This window comes from Salmo trutta, chromosome 37 (assembly GCF_901001165.1).
Source record: "Salmo trutta chromosome 37, fSalTru1.1, whole genome shotgun sequence".
NCBI lineage: Eukaryota > Metazoa > Chordata > Actinopteri > Salmoniformes > Salmonidae > Salmo > Salmo trutta.
This window is the reverse complement of record NC_042993.1, coordinates 17,247,608-17,262,402: the sequence shown is the minus strand read 5'-3', so window position 1 is coordinate 17,262,402 and position 14,795 is coordinate 17,247,608. Positions and strand designations below refer to the sequence as shown.

The window sequence follows — 14,795 nt, the reverse complement described above, 5'->3', positions numbered from 1 at the left end:
CCAGGCTGTCCCATAGCTAGTTATATCCAGGTTGTACCATAGCTAGTTATATCCAGGCTGTACCATAGTTAGTTATATCCAGGCTGTACCATAGCTAGTTATATCCAGGTTGTACCATAGCTAGTTATATCCAGGCTGTACCATAGCTAGTTATATCCAGGCTGTACCATAGCTAGTTATATCCAGGCTGTACCATAACTAGTTATATCCAGGCTGACCCATAGTTAGTTATATCCAGGCTTTACCATAGCTAGTTATATCCAGGCTGTACCATAGCTAGTTATATCCAGGCTGTACCATAGCTAGTTATATCCAGGCTGTACCATAGTTAGTTATATCCAGGCTGTACCATAGCTAGTTATATCCAGGCTGTACCATAACTAGTTATATCCAGGCTGTACCATAGGTAGTTATATCCAGGCTGTACCATAGTTATATCCAGGCTTTACCATAGCTAGTTATATCCAGGCTGTACCATAGCTAGTTATATCCAGGCTGTACCATAGCTAGTTATATCCAGGCTGTACCATAGACAGTTATATCCAGGCTGTACCATAACTAGTTATATCCAGGCTGTACCATAGGTAGTTATATCCAGGCTGTCCCATAGCTAGTTATATCCAGGCTGTACCATAGTTAGTTATATCCAGGCTGTACCATAGCTAGTTATATCCAGGTTGTACCATAGCTAGTTATATCCAGGCTGTACCATAGACAGTTATATCCAGGCTGTCCCATAGCTAGTTATATCCAGGTTGTACCATAGCTAGTTATATCCAGGTTGTACCATAGCTAGTTATATCCAGGCTGTACCATAGGTAGTTATATCCAGGCTGTACCATAGTTAGTTATATCCAGGCTGTACCATAGTTCGTTATATCCAGGCTGTACCATAGTTAGTTATATCCAGGCTGTACCATAGCTAGTTATATCCAGGCTGTACCATAGTTAGTTATATCCAGGCTGTACCATAGCTAGTTATATCCAGGCTGTACCATAGACAGTTATATCCAGGCTGTACCATAGCTAGTTATATCCAGGCTGTACCATAGACAGTTATATCCAGGCTGTTCCATAACTAATTATATCCAGGCTGTACCATAGCTAGTTATATCCAGGCTGTACCATAGCTAGTTATATCCAGGCTGTCCCATAGACAGTTATATCCAGGCTGTACCATAGTTAGTTATATCCAGGCTGTACCATAACTAATTATATCCAGGCTGTACCATAGCTAGTTATATCCAGGCTGTACCATAGCTAGTTATATCCAGGCTGTACCATAGACAGTTATATCCAGGCTGTCTCATAGCTAGTTATATCCAGGCTGTACCATAGGTAGTTATATCCAGGCTGTACCATAACTAATTATATCCAGGCTGTACCATAGTTATATCCAGGCTGTACCATAGCTAGTTATATCCAGGCTGTACCATAGCTAGTTATATCCAGGCTGTACCATAACTAGTTATATCCAGGCTGTACCATAGGTAGTTATATCCAGGCTGTACCATAGTTATATCCAGGCTTTACCATAGCTAGTTATATCCAGGCTGTACCATAGCTAGTTATATCCAGGCTGTACCATAGCTAGTTATATCCAGGCTGTACCATAGACAGTTATATCCAGGCTGTACCATAACTAGTTATATCCAGGCTGTACCATAGGTAGTTATATCCAGGCTGTCCCATAGCTAGTTATATCCAGGCTGTACCATAGTTAGTTATATCCAGGCTGTACCATAGCTAGTTATATCCAGGTTGTACCATAGCTAGTTATATCCAGGCTGTACCATAGACAGTTATATCCAGGCTGTCCCATAGCTAGTTATATCCAGGTTGTACCATAGCTAGTTATATCCAGGTTGTACCATAGCTAGTTATATCCAGGCTGTACCATAGGTAGTTATATCCAGGCTGTACCATAGTTAGTTATATCCAGGCTGTACCATAGTTAGTTATATCCAGGCTGTACCATAGTTAGTTATATCCAGGCTGTACCATAGCTAGTTATATCCAGGCTGTACCATAGTTAGTTATATCCAGGCTGTACCATAGCTAGTTATATCCAGGCTGTACCATAGACAGTTATATCCAGGCTGTACCATAGCTAGTTATATCCAGGCTGTACCATAGACAGTTATATCCAGGCTGTACCATAACTAATTATATCCAGGCTGTACCATAGCTAGTTATATCCAGGCTGTACCATAGCTAGTTATATCCAGGCTGTCCCATAGACAGTTATATCAAGGCTGTACCATAGTTAGTTATATCCAGGCTGTACCATAACTAATTATATCCAGGCTGTACCATAGCTAGTTATATCCAGGCTGTACCATAGCTAGTTATATCCAGGCTGTACCATAGACAGTTATATCCAGGCTGTCTCATAGCTAGTTATATCCAGGCTGTACCATAGCTAGTTATATCCAGGCTGTACCATAGGTAGTTATATCCAGGCTGTACCATAACTAATTATATCCAGGCTGTACCATAGCTAGTTATATCCAGGCTGTACCATAGCTAGTTATATCCAGGCTGTACCATAGACAGTTATATCCAGGCTGTACCATAGCTAGTTATATCCAGGCTGTACCATAGACAGTTATATCCAGGCTGTACCATAGCTAGTTATATCCAGGCTGTACCATAGCTAGTTATATCCAGGCTTTACCATAGCTAGTTATATCCAGGCTGTACCATAGGTAGTTATATCCAGGCTGTACCATAGCTAGTTATATCCAGGCTGTACCATAGACAGCTATATCCAGGCTGTACCATAACTAGTTATATCCAGGCTGTCTCATAGCTAGTTATATCCAGGCTGTACCATAACTAATTATATCCAGGCTGTACCATAGCTAGTTATATCCAGGCTGTCCCATAGCTAGTTATATCCAGGCTGTCCCATAGCTAGTTATATCCAGGCTGTACCATAGGTAGTTATATCCAGGCTGTACCATAGTTAGTTATATCCAAGCTGTACCATAGCTAGTTATATCCAGGCTAACCCATAGTTAGTTATATCCAGGCTGTACCATAACTAGTTATATCCAGGCTGTACCATAGTTAGTTATATCCAGGCTGTACCATAGCTAGTTATATCCAGGCTGTACCATAGGTAGTTATATCCAGGCTGTACCATAGTTATATCCAGGCTGTACCATAGCTAGTTATATCCAGGCTGTACCATAGGTAGTTATATCCAGGCTGTACCATAACTAGTTATATCCAGGCTGTACCATAGGTAGTTATATCCAGGCTGTACCATAGCTAGTTATATCCAGGCTGTTCAGTAACTAGTTATATCCAGGCTGTCCCATAGTTATATCCAGGCTTTACCATAGCTAGTTATATCCAGGCTGTACCATAGCTAGTTATATCCAGGCTGTACCATAGCTAGTTATTTCCAGGCTGTACCATAGCTAGTTATATCCAGGCTGTACCATAGGTAGTTATATCCAGGCTGTACCATAGACAGTTATATCCAGGTTGTCTCATAGCTAGTTATATCCAGGCTGTACCATAACTAATTATATCCAGGCTGTACCATAACTAATTATATCCAGGCTGTTCAGTAACTATTTATATCCAGGCTGTACCATAGTTAGTTATATCCAGGCTGTACAATAGCTAGTTATATCCAGGCTGTACCATAGCTAGTTATATCCAGGCTGTACCATAGCTAGTTATATCCAGGCTGTACCATAGCTAGTTATATCCAGGCTGTACCATAGCTAGTTATATCCAGGCTGTACCATAGCTAGTTATATCCAGGCTGTACCATAGTTAGTTATATCCAGGCTGTACCATATTTATATCCAGGCTGTCCCATAGTTAGTTATATCCAGGCTGTACCATAACTAGTTATATCCAGGCTGTACCATAGCTAGTTATATCCAGGCTGTACCATACCTAGTTATATCCAGGCTGTACCATAGGTAGTTATATCCAGGCTGTACCATAGCTAGTTATATCCAGGCTGTACCATAGGTAGTTATATCCAGGCTGTCCCATAACTAGTTATATCCAGGCTGTACCATAGCTAGTTATATCCAGGCTGTACCATAGGTAGTTATATCCAGGCTGTACCATAGCTAGTTATATCCAGGCTGTACCATAGGTAGTTATATCCAGGCTGTCCCATAGCTAGTTATATCCAGGCTGTACCATAACTAATTATATCCAGGCTGTACCATAGCTAGTTATATCCAGGCTGTCCCATAGCTAGTTATATCCAGGCTGTCCCATAGTTAGTTATATCCAGGCTGCACCATAGGTAGTTATATCCAGGCTGTCTCATAGCTAGTTATATCCAGGCTGTACCATAGCTAGTTATATCCAGGCTGTACCATAGCTAGTTATATCCAGGCTGTCCCATAGCTAGTTATGTCCAGGCTGTTCAGTAACTAGTTATATCCAGGCTGTACCATAGGTAGTTATATCCAGGCTGTACCATAGCTAGTTATATCCAGGCTGTACCATAGTTAGTTATATCCAGGCTGTACCATAGTTATATCCAGGCTGTTCCATAGTTAGTTATATCCAGGCTGTACCATAGTTATATCCAGGCTGTTCCATAGGTAGTTATATCCAGGCTGTACCATAGTTAGTTATATCCAGGCTGTACCATAGTTAGTTATATCCAGGCTGTACCATAGTTATATCCAGGCTGTCCCATAGTTAGTTATATCCAGGCTGTCCCATAGTTAGTTATATCTAGGCTGTACCATAGTTAGTTATATCCAGGCTGTTCAGTAACTAGTTATATCCAGGCTGTACCATAGCTAGTTATATCCAGGCTGTACCATAACTAGTTATATCCAGGCTGTACCATAGTTAGTTATATCCAGGCTGTCCCATAGCTAGTTATATCCAGGCTGTCTCATAGCTAGTTATATCCAGGCTGTCCCATAGCTAGTTATATCCAGGCTGTACCATAGGTAGTTATATCCAGGCTGTACCATAGTTAGTTATATCCAGGCTGTACCATAGCTAGTTATATCCAGGCTGTACCATAGTTAGTTATATCCAGGCTGTCCCATAGCTAGTTATATCCAGGCTGTACCATAGGTAGTTATATCCAGGCTGTACCATAGGTAGTTATATCCAGTCTGTACCATAGTTATATCCAGGCTGTACCATAGGTAGTTATATCCAGGCTGTACCATAGCTAGTTATATCCAGGCTGTACCATAGCTAGTTATATCCAGGCTGTACCATAGCTAGTTATATCCAGGCTGTACCATAGCTAGTTATATCCAGGCTGTACCATAGTTAGTTATATCCAGGCTGTACCATAGCTAGTTATATCCAGGCTGTACCATAGTTATATCCAGGCTTTACCATAGCTAGTTATATCCAGGCTGTCCCATAGCTAGTTATATCCAGGCTGTACCATAGTTATATCCAGGCTTTACCATAGCTAGTTATATCCAGGCTGTCCCATAGCTAGTTATATCCAGGCTGTACCATAGGTAGTTATATCCAGGCTGTACCATAGTTATATCCAGGTTGTACCATAGGTAGTTATATCCAGGCTGTCCCATAGACAGTTATATCCAGGCTGTACCATAGTTAGTTATATCCAGGCTGTACCATAACTAATTATATCCAGGCTGTACCATAGCTAGTTATATCCAGGCTGTACCATAGCTAGTTATATCCAGGCTGTACCATAGACAGTTATATCCAGGCTGTCTCATAGCTAGTTATATCCAGGCTGTACCATAGCTAGTTATATCCAGGCTGTACCATAGGTAGTTATATCCAGGCTGTACCATAGCTAGTTATATCCAGGCTGTACCATAGCTAGTTATATCCAGGCTGTACCATAGACAGTTATATCCAGTCTGTCTCATAGCTAGTTATATCCAGGCTGTACCATAGCTAGTTATATCCAGGCTGTACCATATGTAGTTATATCCAGGCTGTACCATAACTAATTATATCCAGGCTGTACCATAGCTAGTTATATCCAGGCTGTACCATAGCTAGTTATATCCAGGCTGTACCATAGACAGTTATATCCAGGCTGTACCATAGCTAGTTATATCCAGGCTGTACCATAGACAGTTATATCCAGGCTGTACCATAGCTAGTTATATCCAGGCTGTACCATAGCTAGTTATATCCAGGCTTTACCATAGCTAGTTATATCCAGGCTGTACCATAGGTAGTTATATCCAGGCTGTACCATAGCTAGTTATATCCAGGCTGTACCATAGACAGTTATATCCAGGCTGTACCATAACTAGTTATATCCAGGCTGTCTCATAGCTAGTTATATCCAGGCTGTACCATAACTAATTATATCCAGGCTGTACCATAGCTAGTTATATCCAGGCTGTCCCATAGCTAGTTATATCCAGGCTGTCCCATAGCTAGTTATATCCAGGCTGTACCATAGGTAGTTATATCCAGGCTGTACCATAGTTAGTTATATCCAAGCTGTACCATAGTTAGTTATATCCAGGCTGTACCATAGCTAGTTATATCCAGGCTGTACCATAGGTAGTTATATCCAGGCTGTTCCATAGTTATATCCAGGCTGTACCATAGCTAGTTATATCCAGGCTGTACCATAGGTAGTTATATCCAGGCTGTACCATAGACAGTTATATCCAGGCTGTCTCATAGCTAGTTATATCCAGGCTGTACCATAGCTAGTTATATCCAGGCTGTACCATAGCTAGTTATATCCAGGCTGTACCATAACTAATTATATCCAGGCTGTACCATAGCTAGTTATATCCAGGCTGTACCATAGCTAGTTATATCCAGGCTGTACCATAGACAGTAATATCCAGGCTGTCTCATAGCTAGTTATATCCAGGCTGTACCATAGCTAGTTATATCCAGGCTGTACCATAGGTAGTTATATCCAGGCTGTACCATAACTAATTATATCCAGGCTGTACCATAGCTAGTTATATCCAGGCTGTACCATAGCTAGTTATATCCAGGCTGTACCATAGACAGTTATATCCAGGCTGTACCATAGCTAGTTATATCCAGGCTGTACCATATACAGTTATATCCAGGCTGTACCATAGCTAGTTATATCCAGGCTGTACCATAGTTAGTTATATCCAGGCTGTTCCATAGTTAGTTATATCCAGGCTGTACCATAGTTATATCCAGGCTGTTCCATAGGTAGTTATATCCAGGCTGTACCATAGTTAGTTATATCCAGGCTGTACCATAGTTAGTTATATCCAGGCTGTACCATAGTTATATCCAGGCTGTCCCATAGTTAGTTATATCCAGGCTGTCCCATAGTTAGTTATATCTAGGCTGTACCATAGTTAGTTATATCCAGGCTGTACCATATACAGTTATATCCAGGCTGTACCATAGCTAGTTATATCCAGGCTGTACCATAGCTAGTTATATCCAGGCTTTACCATAGCTAGTTATATCCAGGCTGTACCATAGGTAGTTATATCCAGGCTGTACCATAGCTAGTTATATCCAGGCTGTACCATAGACAGTTATATCCAGGCTGTACCATAACTAGTTATATCCAGGCTGTCTCATAGCTAGTTATATCCAGGCTGTACCATAACTAATTATATCCAGGCTGTACCATAGCTAGTAATATCCAGGCTGTCCCATAGCTAGTTATATCCAGGCTGTCCCATAGCTAGTTATATCCAGGCTGTACCATAGGTAGTTATATCCAGGCTGTACCATAGTTAGTTATATCCAAGCTGTACCATAGCTAGTTATATCCAGGCTAACCCATAGTTAGTTATATCCAGGCTGTACCATAACTAGTTATATCCAGGCTGTACCATAGTTAGTTATATCCAGGCTGTACCATAGCTAGTTATATCCAGGCTGTACCATAGGTAGTTATATCCAGGCTGTACCATAGTTATATCCAGGCTGTACCATAGCTAGTTATATCCAGGCTGTACCATAGGTAGTTATATCCAGGCTGTACCATAACTAGTTATATCCAGGCTGTACCATAGGTAGTTATATCCAGGCTGTACCATAGCTAGTTATATCCAGGCTGTTCAGTAACTAGTTATATCCAGGCTGTCCCATAGTTATATCCAGGCTTTACCATAGCTAGTTATATCCAGGCTGTACCATACCGAGTTATATCCAGGCTGTACCATAGCTAGTTATTTCCAGGCTGTACCATAGCTAGTTATATCCAGGCTGTACCATAGGTAGTTATATCCAGGCTGTACCATAGACAGTTATATCCAGGTTGTCTCATAGCTAGTTATATCCAGGCTGTACCATAACTAATTATATCCAGGCTTTACCATAACTAATTATATCCAGGCTGTTCAGTAACTATTTATATCCAGGCTGTACCATAGTTAGTTATATCCAGGCTGTACCATAGCTAGTTATATCCAGGCTGTACCATAGCTAGTTATATCCAGGCTGTACCATAGCTAGTTATATCCAGGCTGTACCATAGCTAGTTATATCCAGGCTGTACCATAGCTAGTTATATCCAGGCTGTACCATAGCTAGTTATATCCAGGCTGTACCATAGTTATATCCAGGCTGTCCCATAGTTAGTTATATCCAGGCTGTACCATAACTAGTTATATCCAGGCTGTACCATAGGTAGTTATATCCAGGCTTTACCATAGCTAGTTATATCCAGGCTGTACCATAGGTAGTTATATCCAGGCTGTCCCATAACTAGTTATATCCAGGCTGTACCATAGCTAGTTATATCCAGGCTGTACCATAGTTAGTTATATCTAGGCTGTACCATAGCTAGTTATATCCAGGCTGTACCATAGGTAGTTATATCCAGGCTGTCCCATAGCTAGTTATATCCAGGCTGTACCATAACTAATTATATCCAGGCTGTACCATAGCTAGTTATATCCAGGCTGTCCCATAGTTAGTTATATCCAGGCTGTACCATAACTAGTTATATCCAGGCTGTCCCATAGCTAGTTATATCCAGGCTGTTCCATAACTAGCTACATCCAGGCTGTCCCATAGCTAGTTATATCCAGGCTGTCCCATAGTTAGTTATATCCAGGCTGTCCCATAGTTATATCCAGGCTGTCTCATAGCTAGTTATATCCAGGCTGTACCATAGCTAGTTATATCCAGGCTGTACCATAGCTAGTTATATCCAGGCTGTCCCATAGCTAGTTATATCCAGGCTGTTCAGTAACTAGTTATATCCAGGCTGTACCATAGGTAGTTATATCCAGGCTGTACCATAGCTAGTTATATCCAGGCTGTACCATAGTTAGTTATACCCAGGCTGTTCCATAGTTAGTTATATCCAGGCTGTACCATAGTTATATCCAGGCTGTTCCATAGGTAGTTATATCCAGGCTGTACCATAGTTAGTTATATCCAGGCTGTACCATAGTTAGTTATATCCAGGCTGTACCATAGTTATATCCAGGCTGTCCCATAGTTAGTTATATCCAGGCTGTCCCATAGTTAGTTATATCTAGGCTGTACCATAGTTATTTTATATCCAGGCTGTTCAGTAACTAGTTATATCCAGGCTGTACCATAGCTAGTTATATCCAGGCTGTACCATAACTAGTTATATCCAGGCTGTACCATAGTTAGTTATATCCAGGCTGTACCATAACTAGTTATATCCAGGCTGTACCATAGTTAGTTATATCCAGGCTGTACCATAACTAGTTATATCCAGGCTGTCCCATAGCTAGTTATATCCAGGCTGTCTCATAGCTAGTTATATCCAGGCTGTCCCATAGCTAGTTATATCCAGGCTGTACCATAGGTAGTTATATCCAGGCTGTACCATAGTTAGTTATATCCAGGCTGTACCATAGCTAGTTATATCCAGGCTGTACCATAGTTAGTTATATCCAGGCTGTCCCATAGCTAGTTATATCCAGGCTGTACCATAGGTAGTTATATCCAGGCTGTACCATAGGTAGTTATATCCAGGCTGTACCATAGTTATATCCAGGCTGTACCATAGGTAGTTATATCCAGGCTGTACCATAGCTAGTTATATCCAGGCTGTACCATAGCTAGTTATATCCAGGCTGTACCATAGCTAGTTATATCCAGGCTGTACCATAGTTAGTTATATCCAGGCTGTACCATAGCTAGTTATATCCAGGCTGTACCATAGCTAGTTATATCCAGGCTGTACCATAGCTAGTTATATCCAGGCTGTACCATAGCTAGTTATATCCAGGCTGTCCCATAGCTAGTTATATCCAGGCTGTACCATAGTTAGTTATATCCAGGCTGTACCATAGCTAGTTATATCCAGGCTGTACCATAGCTAGTTATATCCAGGCTGTACCATAGCTAGTTATATCCAGGCTGTACCATAGGTAGTTATATCCAGGCTGTACCATAGTTATATCCAGGTTGTACCATAGGTAGTTATATCCAGGCTGTCCCATAGCTAGTTATATCCAGGCTGTACCATAGGTAGTTATATCCAGGCTGTACCATAGCTAGTTATATCCAGGCTGTACCATAGGTAGTTATATCCAGGCTGTACCATAGGTAGTTATATCCAGGCTGTACCATAGGTAGTTATATCCAGGCTGTACCATAGCTAGTTATATCCAGGCTGTACCATAGGTAGTTATATCCAGGCTGTACCATAGCTAGTTATAGCCAGGCTGTACCATAGTTATATCCAGGTTGTACCATAGCTAGTTATATCCAGGCTGTACCATAGGTAGTTATATCCAGGCTGTACCATAGTTATATCCAGGCTGTACCATAGGTAGTTATATCCAGGTTGTCTCATAGCTAGTTATATCCAGGCTGTACCATAGCTAGTTATATCCAGGCTGTACCATAGTTATATCCAGGTTGTACCATAGCTAGTTATATCCAGGCTGTACCATAGTTATATCCAGGTTGTACCATAGCTAGTTATATCCAGGCTGTACCATAGGTAGTTATATCCAGGCTGTACCATAGTTATATCCAGGTTGTACCATAGCTAGTTATATCCAGGCTGTACCATAGTTAGTTATATCCAGGCTGTTCAGTAACTAGTTATATCCAGGCTGTACCATAGCTAGTTATATCCAGGCTGTACCATAACTAGTTATATCCAGGCTGTACCATAGTTAGTTATATCCAGGCTGTACCATAACTAGTTATATCCAGGCTGTACCATAGTTAGTTATATCCAGGCTGTACCATAACTAGTTATATCCAGGCTGTCCCATAGCTAGTTATATCCAGGCTGTCTCATAGCTAGTTATATCCAGGCTGTCCCATAGCTAGTTATATCCAGGCTGTACCATAGGTAGTTATATCCAGGCTGTACCATAGTTAGTTATATCCAGGCTGTACCATAGCTAGTTATATCCAGGCTGTACCATAGTTAGTTATATCCAGGCTGTCCCATAGCTAGTTATATCCAGGCTGTACCATAGGTAGTTGTATCCAGGCTGTACCATAGGTAGTTATATCCAGGCTGTACCATAGTTATATCCAGGCTGTACCATAGGTAGTTATATCCAGGCTGTACCATAGCTAGTTATATCCAGGCTGTACCATAGCTAGTTATATCCAGGCTGTACCATAGCTAGTTATATCCAGGCTGTCACATAGCTAGTTATATCCAGGCTGTACCATAGTTAGTTATATCCAGGCTGTACCATAGCTAGTTATATCCAGGCTGTACCATAGCTAGTTATATCCAGGCTGTACCATAGCTAGTTATATCCAGGCTGTACCATAGGTAGTTATATCCAGGCTGTACCATAGTTATATCCAGGTTGTACCATAGGTAGTTATATCCAGGCTGTCCCATAGCTAGTTATATCCAGGCTGTACCATAGGTAGTTATATCCAGGCTGTACCATAGCTAGTTATATCCAGGCTGTACCATAGGTAGTTATATCCAGGCTGTACCATAGGTAGTTATATCCAGGCTGTACCATAGGTAGTTATATCCAGGCTGTACCATAGCTAGTTATATCCAGGCTGTACCATATGTAGTTATATCCAGGCTGTACCATAGCTAGTTATATCCAGGCTGTACCATAGTTATATCCAGGTTGTACCATAGCTAGTTATATCCAGGCTGTACCATAGGTAGTTATATCCAGGCTGTACCATAGTTATATCCAGGCTGTACCATAGGTAGTTATATCCAGGTTGTCTCATAGCTAGTTATATCCAGGCTGTACCATAGCTAGTTATATCCAGGCTGTACCATAGTTATATCCAGGTTGTACCATAGCTAGTTATATCCAGGCTGTACCATAGTTATATCCAGGTTGTACCATAGCTAGTTATATCCAGGCTGTACCATAGGTAGTTATATCCAGGCTGTACCATAGTTATATCCAGGTTGTACCATAGCTAGTTATATCCAGGCTGTACCATAGGTAGTTATTTCCAGGCTGTACCATAGTTATATCCAGGTTGTACCATAGGTAGTTATATCCAGGCTGTCCCATAGCTAGTTATATCCAGGCTGTACCATAGCTAGTTATATCCAGGCTGTACCATAGCTAGTTATATCCAGGCTGTACCATAGGTAGTTATATCCAGGCTGTCCCATAGCTAGTTATATCCAGGCTGTAACATGAAACTATTTTCTTATTTAGCCAAATGTTTTTCACCCTGAAAACAGGCTTTGTGGGAAGCTCGATTTGTCTGCACCATCTGCAGTGTAAGACGTTGTTAATAGTAGTGATGAAATGCTACTAGTTGGATAATAAGCATACATAAAGATTTAAAATGTAGCATCATCAAAACAGTTAAAAATGTAGCTAAACATCAGTAATTCACTATATGTTTAACGAGAAATGTCTTTATCCTTGTCTCACCTGGTTGCCTTAGGGTCCCATATGACCACATCAGCGTCACATCCCTTAGCGATCTTTCCCTTCTGGGGGTAGAAGTTGAAGATTTTGGCTGCATTGCTGCTGGTGACAGCTACAAATCGATTCTCGTCCATTTTCCCACTATGCTGCGGAAAGTAGTTACACAAAATTCTGAGTTTCAATATTCTGGATATGAATGACAAATTCCATATTTACTGACATAATTAACCTGCCCAAAGGTCAATGCTTAACGGTGCAGTAAGCGATTCAAAGTTTCACTCCAAATTTCAAAACTTGTCATTTTTTGCCAGCGTTTTACAATGTTAATTTTTGCTATGGCCTCCGGGTCAACCGACTAAAGCGTTTTCCTGAGAGAAGGACAGAAAGAAGTAAGGGAGGAAGAAATACATGGAAAGAGAAGGATAAAGAAGGCTAGCCTGCTGCTACATCCACTATGACAGTTTGGATTGATTCTGACTGATAAAAACTTCCTTGATGCACATAATAATGTATATTATGCTATTTATTATCTTCTCTTCTCATAGCAGAAATGTCACTTGTCACCTTTTAACTCGTACTATAGAACTTAATCAACCGTCTGAAAATAGTACCACTCATTTTTGTAGGGCCTGTATCCTGTAACAACAAAAAAATCACTTTCAATGGAGAATCTCCATTAGTATGCTTTTTGGTGTAGGACTATAGGCTTAATCTGTCTGGGAAACTGGTATAATAAAGACTGATGTGATATGCAGAATGAGAGGCCTAACTGACAACGCCCTTCTCCCAAATGACAGACATCCTGTCCTCCACTCCGTTGACTCCGTTGGGGATCTTTGTAAAGTCGTCTTTGCCCAGGGCCTTCTGACACACAGAGAATGTGCAGTTGTCTGTCCCAGTCACGCTGAGGTCATCACTGGAAGAACGAAACAGAAGCATCTACATCACTAAACGGTAAGGCAGCCATCTTTACTGCCTATCATTCATTTCTATTGCACCGACAATATGCAGTTTCACTTTCCTTTCTTTTTCAAAGATTCCACTATGTTCACCTTCCCAGTTCCTGGTCGGTAACACTGTGTTACATACACTCCAATTTGACATATATTATGTGATGTATGTTATAAATAGTCATGACTGTTGGGATCATATGCTGATAGCACTAGTCATGACTGCTTATAACATCTGTTATGTCATTGTTATGACAGTGTTATGGAGCACTTATGTGACAGAGGGTGCATGGAAGGTGTAACCTAATATGCTTTACTCAGTGAAAAGGGCAGAAGAGCGACAGTGAGATCAGGTTGATATTGTTTAAGTCTCCACATACTTTGCCAATAGGTCCATAAGGTATCCCGGGGTGCTGGGATCGGGCCTCAGAGGTGGGCCCATGACGAACTTGGCAGCGTGGGCCCAGTCTTTGTGCCAGCAGTGGGTGCCATCTGTACCCAGTCCTGCTGCTATGGGCTCTCCAAACACCACACGGCCTGTTGGGGCAAAAACATCCCAAAAACATGCATACGTAACACAGAACAACATCCATGTCATTTTGAGCCTCTCTCTCTCTCTCATTCTCTCTCTCTCTCATTCTCTCTCTCTCTCATTCTCTCTGTCTCTGTCATTCTTTCCCACCTACAGTTCCTCCCAGCAGGCATTGTCAGGCCCGCTCACCATTTCTGCGTGCGTTGGACACCACCTTAGCGGCAGACTTGCTCATGACGTGGACAACATAGAGCGGGCAGTTGACAGCGTGGGCGATGGTGATGGCTCTCTGGGTGGCCTCAGCCTCCACCTCCTCAGGACGACACAACTCATGACCCTCCGGACCTGTGATGCCCAGGGACAGCATCTTCTTAGCCCCCTACCAAGTGAGAGAAGGTCAGTTTAAAAAATGCCCCCTAAATGGCAGATAAAATAAAAACTGCCTGTGTGACACATATAAACTTTTGTGAAATATTCACAGAAATAGTTACAAAAGGTTATACAAGCATGAGCAGATTA

General features: G+C 41.4%; 1 protein-coding gene across 1 annotated transcript in view; it reads right to left on the bottom strand.

The window, feature by feature from the left end:
- dpys (dihydropyrimidinase) overlaps positions 1-14,795 on the bottom strand; it is a 53,366-nt gene that overhangs the window by 17,141 nt on the left and 21,430 nt on the right. The window contains exons 4-7 of the mRNA XM_029736336.1: positions 14,466-14,655; positions 14,125-14,281; positions 13,569-13,710; positions 12,798-12,940 (exon numbers count right to left, since the gene is read on the bottom strand). Of these exons, the coding sequence (XP_029592196.1) occupies positions 12,798-12,940; positions 13,569-13,710; positions 14,125-14,281; positions 14,466-14,655 (632 nt within the window). The remainder of the gene's footprint in view (positions 1-12,797; positions 12,941-13,568; positions 13,711-14,124; positions 14,282-14,465; positions 14,656-14,795) is intronic.